This window comes from Dendrobates tinctorius, unplaced genomic scaffold, assembly GCF_039654945.1.
Source record: "Dendrobates tinctorius isolate UK_male_01 unplaced genomic scaffold, ASM3965494v1 ptg000397l, whole genome shotgun sequence".
Taxonomy (NCBI): domain Eukaryota; kingdom Metazoa; phylum Chordata; class Amphibia; order Anura; family Dendrobatidae; genus Dendrobates; species Dendrobates tinctorius.
In genome coordinates this window covers 996,443-1,011,045 of record NW_027362063.1, presented here as the reverse complement: position 1 = coordinate 1,011,045, position 14,603 = coordinate 996,443, and the positions used below count along the sequence as shown (strand labels likewise).

The window sequence follows — 14,603 nt, the reverse complement described above, 5'->3', positions numbered from 1 at the left end:
AAGTGACTCTGAGGGCCGGGGGATGGAGCAGGAGGGCCGGGGACGGCTGAGGAATTGGGGTGGCTCGGGGTCCTCATTTATCTATTTTCTGATATTTTAGATCGTATCAGAGGTGAGAGACATGAATTTGAAATTTACATCAGACTTTTTTTTGTGATTGCCGTTATTCGGTGAATCACCGTTAGCTGAGACCCTGGAGATTTTATGATGCTGAGGAGCACTACAGCCTTATTTCTCAGTGTTGAGAAATAAATACCCTTTACTGCCACCCTCAAAAGGCATATCGCTGTTGTTAAGGGGTTACCCCCTTTCTGCCATCAGATGTACCATTCTGTCCATGTGACCTGGGACTTAATACCCATGGACGGAATAATACGTCATATGCGATCAGCCACGCTCACGGGGGAGCGCGGCTAATTGCGGCCGGGTGTCAGCTGAATCTCACAGCTGACACGCGGCACTTTAACCCCTGGAACACTTCATGATCGCAGCGTTCCAGAGCAGGCAGAGGGGCTAACAGCACGGGGTCCCAATTGCTGCCATGTAGGCCCGATGTCGTCATGACGACATCCGGGTCTCCAGGCTTGTGAGACTTCCTGTCATGTGCAGTGATGACCAAGAAATCTCTCAGGTCAGTGTATTGAAGCTGCAGCACTGACAGCTTCTATAGCATGCAGATCTGCATGCTTTAGAAGCGATCAGCCTGCAGAAAATGAGTGTCCCATAGTGGGACAAAGTGTAAAAGTAAGAATTAAATTAAAAAATTTTTTTAAAGAATTGTTAAAATATTTTTAAAAATAATAATGTAAAAATCAATATTTATTCCAGCAATAAATAAATATTTGAATTAAAAAAAATCTAAACACTAAAAGTACACATTTGGTATCCCCGCGTCCATAATGACCCGACCTATAAAACTACCCCTTTAGTGAACACCATTAAAAAAAAAAAAAAAAACAAGCCACAGAAACAATGCTTTATTATAATACTGCCGAACAAAAAGTGGAATAACACACGATCAAAATGACGGATATAAATAAACATGGTACCGCTGAAAATGTCATCTTGTCCCGCAAAAAACAAGCCCCCATACAGCTCCATCACCAGAAAAATAAAAAAGTTATAGCTCGCAGAATAAAGTGATGCAAAAATAATTATTTTGTATATAAAATAGTTTTTAATGTATAAATGTGCCAAAATATAAAAAATGATGTAAATGAGGTACCACTGTAATCGTACTAACCCGAATAATAAACTGCTTTATCAATTTTACCACACGCGGAACGGTGTAAACGCCCCCCCTCAAAAGAAATTCATGAATTGCTGATTTTTGTTCATTCTGCCTCCCAAAAATCGGAATAAAAAGGAAAAATAATAAAATAAAAAATGTATTTATTTCCATTTTTCAGTTAGGGTTGGGGTTAGGGCTAAAGTTAGGGTTAGGGTTGGGATTAGGGTTAGGTTTGGGATTAGGGTTAGGTTTGGGATTAGGGTTAGCGGTGTGTTGGGGTTAAGATTGGAGTAAGAATTGGGGGTTTCCACTGTTTAGGCACGTCAGGGGATCTCCAAAGGCGACATGGCGTCTGATCTCAATTCCAGCCAGTTCCGCATTGAAAAAGTCAAATGGTGCTCCTTCCCTTCCAAGCTCTGCCATGCGTCCAAACAGTGGTTTACCCCCACATATGGGGTATCAGCCTACTCAGGGCAAATTGTACAACAACTTTTGGGATCCAATTTCTCCTGTTACCATTGGTAAAATAAAACAAATTGGATGTGAAGTAGATTTTTCGTGAAAAAAAGTTAAATGTTCATTTTTTTTTAAACATTCCAAAATTTTTTGTGAAGCACCTGAAGGGTTAATAAACTCATTGAGGCTGTGTGCCCACAATGCGATTATTAAGCGTTTTTGCTGCGATTTTCGGCACGTAAACGCTGCGAAAACGTTTAAAAACCTTGTACATGATGCACCCCATGCATTCCTATGGCATTCCGCACATGCTGTGCTAATGCTGCGCTTTTCTCCACTGCGGAATCGCATCGCAGCATGCTCATTCTTTTGTGTGGAATCACAAAGAATTGCCGCAATTCCGCACCCATAGGAATGCATTAGAATCGCTTACTTCCCGCATGTGGCTATGCCCACCATGCAGGAAGTTAAGCGTCTCATGTGCGGTTGGTACCCACGGTGTGGAGAAGAGGAGACTGTCCTCCAGGCCCTGGGTGCCATACCCCTGTAAAAAAAAAAAGAATAAAAAATAAAAAATCGGGGTATGTTTACCTTCTGACGTTCCGCGCTGCATTCCCGGCCTCAGCGTTCCCAGTAATGCCTTGTGGCAAGGTCCTGTGATGACGTGGTCTCGCGTGACTCTAGCGGTCTCGCGAGATCGCTATAGTAACGCGAGACCAACGTCATCACAGGTCTCGCAAGGCATCGCTGGGAACGCTGAGAACCGGGATGGCAGCGCGGGACGTCGGAAGGTAAATATACCCCGATTTTTTTATTTTTTTTATCATTTTTAACATTTTATCTTTTACTTTTGAGGCTGCATAGGCGGCCTCAATAGTAAAAAGCTGGTCACACTTGTCAAACACTATGTTTGATGAGTGTGACCAACCTGTCAATCACTTTCCAAGCGATGCTTCAAATCGCTTGGAAAGTGCTTGAGAAAATCGCGGCAAAATCGCGAACAGAATCGCGGTAAAATCGCTGTGAAATCGCGCGGGAAAAAACGCGCAATTTCTGGGAAGGAGTCCGGTTTTCATTGTGCGTTTTAAAACGCTACATGGGCCCATAGCCTGAATGTAGCTTTGAGCACCTTGAGGGGTGAAGTGACTTCAAATGTGATGTGGTCCCTAAAAAAAAAAAAAATGGTGTTGTAAAAATGAAAAATCGCTGGTCAACTTTTAACCTTTATAACTTACTAAGAAAAAAAATTTTGGTTCCAAATTTGTGCTAATGTAAAGAAGACATGTGGGAAATGTTACTTATTAAGTTTTTTGTGTGCCATATCTCTGTAATTTAGGGGCATGAAAATTCAAAGTTGGAAAATTACTAAATTTTCAAAATTTTCGCCAAATTTCCATTTTTTTATCACAAATAAACTCAAGTAATATCAAAGAAATTTTACCACTCATATATAATATATGCAGTTTTTTTTTCAATCTGCGTACTCATATGGACCTGAAGAGTCATATTGCCAGATCAATTTTACCGTATAGTGAACATGGTAAGTAAAAAAAAAAAAAAAACTAAAAAACTTGTGAAATAGCCCTTTTTTCATTTTAATGCACTTGGAATTTTTTTCCCTGCTTAACAGTGCATCATGTCATAATAAAACTGGGCCTGCAAAGAAAAGCCCTCATATGTCTATATTAAAGGAAAAATAAAAACAATTGTGACTCTTTGAAAAATCTGTTCCCAGGGCATATTTTCTTAGGACTGTAAACTGTCATTAATCCTGGAAATAATAATAAAAAAATAACTGGGTTTTACCATTCCTCTTGTCACTAGGATGAGTCCCCGCATGCTCTGACACTGTCAGCACTGATTTGATCGTCAGGTTGCCTGTTATAATGTACATGTACACCGCAATTAACTTCCTCATTTTATTTTTCTTTCAGGAAAAGCTGAAGTGATAAATGCTCGTGAAACTGCCCCACAGAATGCCACAGAGGAGATGTTTGGGAACAGCACCGAGTTATCACAAAAAGGTAAACTGTAAACTGAGAAGACCTGAATTTGTGACACAAATCTTACTCCAGTCAATGACTAGAATAAGATTTCTGGCATAAGTTACTCCATAGCTCATAATGAATTAGATGAGCTGGGGAGTCGACCCCTGTCCTGCTGTAAAATTGGTGTAAAAGTTCAAAAAATAGCAACATTTTTGCGCAACAATTTCATGACTTTTCAAAGCGATTTTTGCCAGCATTCTGGCACAATATCTTTAATGAATAAGGGGCCTAAGTTTTCTATCTATAATCTGATGTACAACAGAACGTCTAGAGAAAAAAAAAGATCAACATTTTATATAATATATAACCATGATCAAGGATGCCACTAGGAACTTTCAGGGCCCCATACTGGCAAAATTTTCAGGGCCCCCTTGAGACTCTGCCCAGGCTCTACCCCAGCCCTGCCTCCACCCCTTGACCTGTCCACAGCTCCACCGCTCCCGTGGAAAAACTCCACTTCTCACCAACCACACATTAACAGTTCCCATCATCAGATCACACATATAGCCAGCAGCTTTTGTTTTGGCCAAAAGATTTTTTAATCCGCCACCACGACAAGGTAGAATCTTTTGGCCGGGCCCTATTCTACTCTAACCTATTAAACATTTGTTAATATATGCAATACCATTTAGGTATATTTTTATTTATTTTTCAATTTTTAAAATGACCAATAAAATCACATACAAGGGACAAATACCACCGCACCATGACCAGGCACCATAATACCACCGCATAGTGACCTATAATACCACATGCGAAGAACAAATACTGCCACACCATGTCCAGACCACATATTGCCACCACAGTGACCGAATAATAGCACATACAAGGGACAAATACTACCGCACTATGTCCAGACCACATATTACCACCACATGGTGACCAATAATACCACATACAAAGAACAAATACCACCATACCATGGCCGGACAACATATTACCACCACATAGTGGCTGAATACTACAATACTGATCAGTAATAAAAATACACAATACTAATATCATCACAAGTGCCATTATACACAGGAGATCTGTAATTAGTATGCAGTGTCTGTTTACAGGTAATACAGTGATCACTGGTGACATTATACACTGGACCACTGTATGTATATAGCATACAGTGTATAGTGTCAGTGTATAAGTAACACACTGACTCACCAATGACATCTCTAGGTGAAATCTTTTATCTTCATCCAGCACAGACCACCGTCACTTCTTCCAGCCAGGGCTCGTCTCTGCAGGAAATAGCATAGTTATCTAGAGCACCGCTTGCAGAACACATTACTTATTTTTTTCCCAACTTCTACACCACACCAAATGACGAAAAAAAGGCCTTAAAATTACACACTTTAAAAAAAAAATACACGTTTGGCACTGTCGTGTTCAGAAACACCCGATCAAAATATAACATAAGATAATCTGATCGGTATATGGCATAATGAGGAAAAAAATAAAATGCAAAAGTTACGTTTTTTTGGTTGCCGCAACATCACAATAAAATGCAGTAACAGGCGATCAACACATTGTGTCTGCCCCAAAATGGTATTAATAAAAATGTCAGCTCCGGGCGCAAAAAATAAGCCCCCACCCATAACTGGATCACAAAAAAATAGTATGTTACGGGTCTTAGAAAATGGAGACAAAACAAAAAAACATTTTGAGGACAAACTTCTCATTTTTTTTTCACCACTGAAATAAAAAATAACTACACATGTTTAGGAATCATATTATAAGGTCAGATTTACCATACAGTGTACATGGTGAATAAAATACCCCCAAAAAACATTGTGCAGTTGCACTTTTTTTTGCAATTTCAATGATTTTTTTTTCCTGTTATCTTGTACACTATGTGGTAGAATGTGTGGTGTCATTCAAAAGTATAACTCGTCCCGTGAAAAATAAGCCTTCACACGGCAATGAGGCTGGAAAAATAAAAAATTTATGGCCTTAGAAGAAGGGGAGCTGTTGTGAGTTCATTTTCCCCTTCGTCACTGAGGTCTGGTGAACTCCCTATTCTGGTAAAGGAACGTAATGAGCCTGATTATCAGGCACCTGAGCCTCATGAGGATGACTGGCTGAGTGGAGTCACGGACTGGATATAAGGCTGCCGACGCCCTTCTGCCCTGCGGGTGGTTTCTCTGTGGACTTCTAGGACACCAGTCTGATTCCTGCTCCTCTAAAGCTAAGTTTTCTGCTTTGCCTGTTAGCATTTGTGTTTTGTTTTTGTTTTCCTTGCTTTTCTGGATTCTGCCATTCCCTGCTGGGGTAGCTGAATCTCCTTTTGCCGGTTGCTCTGTCTTCAGAATATTCCTGAGTACTAACATAGCTTTTTTGAAGCCTAGCGTCTTCAGGGCCTTTTTCACTGTCAGTCTGTTGGCTCTTATTTTCATAGGGTTTTTCACGGATTGCAGACAGCAGCCTTCCTGTCCTTTCCTATCTAGCTAGCTTGGGCCCTGCCTTTGCTCAGTCTATCTTTCTGTCTGTGTTAGTGTTTTCATCTTGCTTCACCGTCATTATATGTTGGGGGCTGCCTATTGCTTTGGGGTCTGCTCTGGGGCAGTTTAGATTTCCCCTTTCTTTCTTTAGGCCTATTTAATTCTCCGGCTGTGATCGAGGGGTCTAGGGCATCGTAGGAACCCCCCACGGCTACTGTTAGTTGTTGTGATAGGATCAGGGGTCAGCAATCCGATAGCTGCCAACCTCTCTGGTTTTCTGGACTTAGCTAGCATTTCTGTTTTTGCCTCCTATGGTGACTCAATCATAACAGGGAGCAAAAAAGGAAAAATGGAAAATCACCAACGGGTGAAGGGATTAAGGGGTTGAACACTGCTATTTCAGGTAGGAGCCATGTGTTTGACACTCACTACTGACTGACTACAGTTATTTTAGGTATTCCTAGATCTGTGCACAGTCGGCCTCAGATCACTTTTCATTCCTCACCCACAGTAGGCACAGCAGCAAAAACAGAAATTAATAGCAGACAAGTAGAAATCGTCTATGTAACGTGGCTGCCTCATCTCCTGCCCATTGTGACCTCTCTCCCTGTCTGACAGACTGCAATACCACTGTGTGCACTGAGGCTGCACTGTCAGAGAGTGACTCCTACACTTCATAACCGTCAGCAACTTACTGAAGGATCTTAATGATGTCACTGATCATGTGCACAGACTAAGCAGCCAATCTTAAGAAGTGCATGACTCATTAGGGAGGAGTCTCACAGAACATTCCCATTCCATCCCCCCTGCATTTGTGCTCCTTTATACCGCTCTCCTCACCTCCTCCCACAGCCCAGTGTGCCAACCTATCATGAATGTGGACACTGGAACAGTGCAGACACCTGCCGCTGGGGCAGTGGGGCCCGATGGGCAGAAGTGACGGGGCCCGATGCGGGCCCCCTCTGCTGATCGGACCCCATACGCCAGTTAGGGCAGTAATGCCCTGATGGCGGCCATGACCATGATGTGAAACAGGATGAAACCAAATTAGTGAGTTTTAATAACTATATTTGAGTTTGTATGTTCTCCCCGTGTTTGCGTGGGTTTTCTACTGGTACTCCGGTTTCTTCCCACACTCCAAAGACATGCGGCTAGAGAATCTAGATTGTGAGCCCCAATGGGGAGAGTGCCGATAATGTCTATAAAGCGCTGTGGGATTAATGGCTCTATATAAATGAGTAAAATAAATAAATATACAGTGTGTATATCCCAATAAGCCATTACATTAATACAACAAATACAAGTGAATAGTATTGAATATCTAGGGATAATGGCTTTCAATTAGGGCATTTTCAAAATGGCATGTTTTGTGGGGTGTTCTGTTTCAGTTAGTAACTAACAAAGGTGCTCCATTGAAGATTAACCCCTTAGTGACAGAGCCAATTTGCAGCTTAATGACCAGGCCAATTTTTACAATTCTGATCACAGTCACTCTGTGAGGTTATAACTCTGGAACGCTTTAATTTATCCCACTGATTCTGAGAATATTTTTTCGTGACATATTTTACTTCATGTTAGTGGTAAAATTTCTTTGATATGACTTGCGTTTATTTATGAAAAAAATGGAAATATGGCGAAAATTTTAAAAATTTTGCAATTTTCAAACTTAATTTTTATGCCCTTAAATCAGAGATATGTCACAAAAAATACTTAATAAATAACATTTACCACATGTCTGCTTTACATAGCACAATTTTGGAACCAAAATTTTTTTTTGTTAGGAAGTTATAAGGGTTAAAAGTTGACCGGCAATTTCTCATTTTTACAACAAAATTTATAAAACCATTTTTTTTAGGGACCACATCACATTTGGTCACTTTGAGAGGTCAATATGACAGAAAATACCCAAAAGTGACAAAATTCTAAAACTTTCACCCCTCAAGGTGCTCAAAACCATATTCAAGAAGTTTATTAATCCTTTACATGCTTCACAGGAGCTGAAGCAATATGGAAGGGAAAAATAAACATTTTACTTTTTTTTTTTTTTTTTTTTTACAAATATTTTACTTCAGAATCAATTTTTTTGTTTTCACAAGAGTAAAAAGAGAAAATGAACCACAAAATTTGTGCAATTTCTACTGAATACGCCGATACCCCATATGTGGGGGTAAACCACTGTTTGGGCGCATGGCAGGGCTTGGAACAGATGGAGCACCACTTGACTTTTTCAATGCAGAATTGATTGGAATTGAGATCGGACACCATGTTGCGTTTGGAGAGCCCCTGATGTGTCTAAACAGTGGAAACCCCCCACAAGTGACCCCATTTTGGAAACTAGACCCCTTAAGGAACTTATCTAGATGTGTGGTGAGCACTTTGAACCTCCAAGTGCTTCACAGAAGTTTATAACGTAGAGCCGTGAAAATAAAAAATCATTTTTTTTCCAAAAAAATGATCTTTATCGGTCGTCCATGACAGCACCACCTGAGAGAGGGGATCCGCCCTTCAGGAACAGGAAACCTACAGATACAAAAGGGCGGCACCTCTCCCACGCATCAGTTGGTTTCCTATTCCTAGAGGACGGGACTTCCTTCAGATCGTCCATCATGGAGTCGCCGAGGGATTCCCAGGCCGGCTGACCGACCCAGGTAGCGAGGGGGTCTCCTACCTCGGTCAAGCTCGGGTCCCTGGAAGCGCCACGGTGGGGCCGGGCAGGTCTCCACGACGGTGGTGAGAGCAGGTGGGAGCCAGGGGTCCGGTGGACAGCCGCCTCCATATTGCCGCACCAGGAGGTATGTATGACCCGGGCCCCTCCTGGTGCGCTCTCCCCGTGGCCGCTCTCTCTCTTCCGGCCGGGCCGGCGGTGGCGCCCGGTCGGCGGCGCAGGTCGGCGCGCGTGGGGGCTGTGGCCTGGTCTGAGCCAGGGGGCGCCGTGCCTGCTCCTTCTGCGCGTCCCCCGCAAGCCTCAGACGGGCGGCGGAAGTGACGTGGCGGAGGGGGCGGGGCCGGGGTCGCCGAAACCGGAAGTCGAGTGCCGGCAGGCTTCCGGCGCGCGCCGCGTGTGCGCGGCGGTCCTGGGCGGCGCGTGGGGGGGGGAGGACCGGAGCTTGCGGGGGGAGGGTCGCGGGGGGGTCCCGGGTGGGGGGTGCGCACGAGAACCCTGCTGACCCGGACAAGGAGGCCTTAAAAGGCAGGAGGTGACGCTGCTGGGGTGCTTCTGAAGGCCAGCGATGGATACGACAGAAGCCCCCTTAGAGCAGCTGGACAAGGTGCAGGAGCACCCACAGAAACAGGCCACAGTGAAACCGCATGCGAGTGGCCAGCAGAAGAAACAGAAACGGACGGGCGAACAAAGCCACAGAAGTTCCTCCAGGCTAAAGGACCCTCCTGCCTTCCTCCGTGATCCGGTACCTGCCTCATCTGCATGGGTAAGAGATCTCCGTGAATGTACCCTGATGCATTGTTCCCTTATGTTTTGTTCGCAGGGGAGGAAACCTACAGGAAAACAGAAGCACAGGGAATGTGACCTCTGTAGTTGCCCCTTGCCGGACGGCCACCCTAAAAAGTTGTGTCAGCCATGCGTGAGACAAACGGTAGGGGTGGAAGGGGACGTTGGCCCTGGGGTAGATTGACAGGCCCTTACACTCTCCCCTGTCCATACAGGTAGCGGAAGAAACGCCGGACTTCACCACAAGCCTGAGGGACATAATCAGGACAGAGATAAAGGCCCTATCTAAAAAGGATTCCTCTAGGGGAAGAGAATGTAGTTTCTCAGGTTCAGAGTCCTCGACCGCCCTAAGGATCGATGACTCTTCAGATTCCCTGGCCTCCACTTCGTCTTCTTCAGAGGAAGACTCGAGTCGATTCTGCTTCCCCTTAGACCAGATGGATAAGCTAGTTAAAGCAATAAGGTCCACCATGGGGGTAGCAGACACAAAACCGGAACTTTCAGCTCAGGACGTGATGTTCGGGGGTCTAGATCCCAGGAAGCGGAAGGCCTTTCCATTAAATGATAAAGTCCAGAGCCTAATAGATAGGGAATGGAAGAGACCTGAAAAAAGAGGCTCCTTACCTCCGGCCTTCAAGCGGAGGTACCCATTTGACGACCCAGTGGTAAACAGATGGGATAAAGCCCCTAAACTGGACGCGGCAGTAGCCAAATCCTCCATTCCCTTTGACGACATGGCCTCCTTAAAAGACCCGTTAGATAAGAAAGCAGACTCCTTTTTGAAGGGAACTTGGGAGATGTCAGCAGGTGCTCTAAGACCAGCGATAGCTGCCACATGTACGGCCAGATCCATGATGGTCTGGCTAGACCAATTGGATTCCCAACTAAAGGACGGAGTCTCAAGAGCTTCTATCAGGAAAACGCTGCCAATCATCCAAAGTGCGGCAGCTTTTTTGGCGGATGCTTCAGCGGACTCTGCGAGGATGGCAGCCTGAACTGCGAGTTTATCTAACGCAGCTCGAAGGGCCCTTTGGTTAAAATGCTGGCCGGGAGATATCCAGGCCAGATCACGACTCTGCTCCATTCCATGTGAGGGTGAATATCTGTTTGGCCCAGTCTTGGATGAAGTCTTAGAGAAAGCCGGGGATGATAAAAAGAAGTTCCCCAGTCTACCGAATCCTTCCTACAGACGACCAGGAAAGGCTATTTCCGTAGAAGGCCATCCAGAGATCAGGGCAGATGGGAGGACAAAAGAAGGAGAGGTACAGGTTTCATGTTCGGAGGAGGGGGGCGTCAAGAAGGTCCAGCACGTGACACTAAAAAACCTCCCCAATGACTAGTTGCCCCGGTAGGGGGGAGACTAGCTGCCTTCTACCCAGCCTGGTCCTTGATTTCCAATAATAAATGGATACTGGGGGTGATAGCTGCGGGTCTACGCCTAGAATTCGCCCGGGTTCCCCAAGATCGATTTAAGGTCACCCCGCTCAGGTCTTCCACACCAGAACAAGCTGCCCTGGAGGCCGAGGTGCATGATCTCTGCCGTAAGAGGGTCCTGACGGTGGTCCCAGAGGGAGAAACAGGGAAAGGGTTTTACTCTCCCCTGTTCCTGATCCGCAAACCAGATGGGTCCTTCAGAACTATAATAAACCTTAAATCCCTCAACGAATTCCTGGTCATACGCCCGTTTAAGACGGAGACAATTAAATCAACAATAAAATTACTGTTTCAAAACTGTTTTATGGTGGTCTTAGATTTAAAAGACGCTTACTACCATATTCCCATTCATGCAGCCCATGAGCGGTTTCTCAGAGTGGCGGTTCAGCTAGATGGGTCAGTCCAACATTTTCAATATGCGGCCCTCCCCTTTGGGGTGGCAGTCGCTCCCCGTGTGTTTACCAAAGTTGTAGCGGAAGTTATGGCCCATCTACGTGAATCGGACATTCCTGATCGTAGGGAAAACAGCAAAACATTGTCTGGAACAACTACAAAGGGCAATGTCTGCCCTAGAGGGGTTAGGATGGCTGCTTAACATTAAAAAGTCTCGGTTACAGCCGGTGAGAGTCCAACAGTTCTTGGGCCTGATCCTAGACTCTGAGAAACAGGAATGCCGTCTGCCCCCGGAGAAGCTTGCTCGCCTACACTATCAGGTCCTGAACACTTGCAATAACCCTACCATGTCCCTCAGGAAAGCCATGTCCCTTCTGGGTTCCCTCTCGTCCTGTATCCCGGCAGTCCAGTGGGCACAATTTCATACAAGAAAACTGCAGGGCGAGGTCTTAAGGCATCAAAGAGTCCTTGGGGGTTACTTGGAGGGTCAGCTAACCTTGTCCCGAAACACAAGGGAGTCCCTAGAGTGGTGGCTAGTCAAGGATAATTTATCCAAAGGGGTCCCCTGGGAGTATGACATATCCCGCATAATCACCACGGATGCTAGCCCTTCCGGTTGGGGGGCTCATATGGGTGAGATTCTGGTACAGGGCCTATGGGAGCATCATCAGATAGAAATGTCATCTAATCTGAAAGAGTTGACAGCGGTAGAGCAGGCAGCTAAGGAGCTACTTGTGTATCTACAGGGCCATCATGTGCGAATGTTCTCCGACAATCAGGTCACCGTGGCTTATATCAACCACCAAGGCGGGACTCGTTCCAAACCCCTGATGAATGTGGCAGAACGGCTATTCCGGCTAGCAGAGCAGCATTTTCAATCTTTAACAGCTCTACATATAAAAGGGAAGGAAAATATCACAGCAGATTTCCTAAGCCGCAATCCACTAAAACAAGGAGAATGGTCCCTAAGCACCTCCATCTTCGACCTGATTGTACAAAGATGGGGACAACCAGAGGTAGACCTCTTCGCTACCAGGGAAAACAGAAAATTAAAACAATTTTGCTCCCTAAATCCCAGAGAGAACCCCCTGGCGGTAGATGCCTTTCTGATAAAGTGGGACTTCGGGCTAGCATACGCCTTCCCTCCCCTATCGCTACTACCCCTGGTGATGAAGAAAATCAGGAGAGACAGAGCAAGGGTGATAGTTATCGCTCCATTTTGGCTCAGGAGGGCTTGGTTTTCTTGCCTCAGGACCATGTCAGTGTCCGACCCTTGGGTCCTTCCGGACATCCCGGATCTCCTATCCCAGGGCCCTGTGTTCTATCCTCAGGTGGCTGGCCTACATCTGATGGCGTGGAGTTTGAACGGACACTACTGAGAGAAAAAGGCTTCTCCCCAGACCTGATTAGCACCCTACTTAAAAGTAGAAAAGTCATCACTTCCAAAATCTATGCCAGAATTTGGAAAAAATTCCTGCAGAACTCTGGAGTGGTCGCTGGCGCTTCAGCACCTGTAAACCAAATCTTAGAGTTTCTTCAGAAAGGTCTGGATAGGGGGCTCTCCACTAGTACCCTTAAAGTACAAGTATCAGCCTTGGGGGCCCTCTTTAGCTGCAACATCGCGGGTAATTACTGGATCAGTAGATTCATTAAGGCAGTAGGTAGATCCACGCCAATAGCGAAGGATAGATTCATGCCGTGGGACTTGAACCTAGTCCTCACGGCTATGACAGAAGCCCCATTCGAACCTATCTCATCAGCTTCCATAAAGAACCTGTCCCTCAAAGTAGCCTTCCTGGTAGCTCTAACCTCAGCTCGTAGGGTAAGCGACATCCAGGCATTATCTAGACGTCCTCCTTATATACAGTTCAAGGACGATAGGGTAATACTCAGACCTGATCCGGCAAATTTACCTAAGGTAGTTTCCAGCTTTCATAGGACACAGGAGATAGTCCTTCCATCTTTCCTCCCTAATCCAGCTAATGAGAAGGAAGAGAAGCTTCACACCTTGGATGTTAGGAAATGCCTCATAGAATATCTGGCAGTTACCGATCCCTGGAAAAAAGATAATGCCCTGTTTGTCTCTCATCATGGCCCTAGGAAAGGTTGTAGAGCGTCAAAAAGTACACTAGTCAGGTGGGTTAGAGAAGCGATCTCAATAGCATACACCTCAAAAGGCAGGTCGCCACCCCGGAAGCTGAGGGCGCATTCCACCAGAGCCATGGCGACCTCGTGGGCCGAATGGTCAGAAGTGTCCATTGACCAGATATGTAAGGCGGCTACTTGGTCCTCTCCGAGCACCTTTTATAGTCATTATAGGCTAGACTTGGGTGCTTCCACAGACCTCTCTTTTAGTATAAGGGTACTGCAGGCTGTAGTCCCTCCCTAAATAGTTTTACTCTCTGTAATTCTCTCAGATGGTGCTGTCATGGACGACCGATAAAGTCTTAGTTACTCACCGGTTAACGGTGTTTTTCGGAGTCCATGACAGCACCCGTATATTCCCTCCCTTTAGTTTAAATTTGGGTGTGCACTTCTTCCTCTTGTATGTACACTGGTAAAGAATAGTTGTGTAAAGTACTGTATATAATTTTGCTATTAACCATTGTGGTCCTCTTGTGCTCTGTAATCCAACTGATGCGTGGGAGAGGTGCCGCCCTTTTGTATCTGTAGGTTTCCTGTTCCTGAAGGGCGGATCCCCTCTCTCAGGTGGTGCTGTCATGGACTCCGAAAAACACCGTTAACCGGTGAGTAACTAAGACATTTCGCCCCCAAATTTTAATTTTTACAAGGGTAACAGGAGAAATTAGACCCCCAAAGTTATGCTATTTTTCATGAGTACACTGATACCCCATATGTGGGGGGAACCACTGTTGGGCACATGGGAGAGTTCGGAAGGGAAGCAGCACCGTTTTGGAATGCAGACTTTGATGGAATGTTCTGAGGTCGTCATGTTGTGTTTGCAGAGCCCTTGATGTGCCTAAATAGTGGAAACCCCCTACAAGTGACCCAATTTTGGAAACTCCCTACAAGTGACCCAATTTTGGAAACTAGACCCCCCAAGGAGCTTATCTAGATGTGTGGTGAGCACTTTGAACCCCCAAGTGCTTCACAGAAGTTTATAACGCAGAGCCGTGAAAATAAAAAATCATTTTTTC

General features: G+C 45.2%; 1 protein-coding gene across 2 annotated transcripts in view; it reads left to right on the top strand.

Annotated features, from left to right (window-relative positions):
* The window catches only part of GGT1 (gamma-glutamyltransferase 1), a 198,469-nt gene that overhangs the window by 169,154 nt on the left and 14,712 nt on the right, over positions 1-14,603 (top strand). For both annotated transcript variants that reach the window (XM_073563777.1, XM_073563778.1), the window contains one exon: positions 3,622-3,711. In XM_073563777.1, coding sequence (XP_073419878.1) covers positions 3,622-3,711 — 90 coding nt within the window. The remainder of the gene's footprint in view (positions 1-3,621; positions 3,712-14,603) is intronic.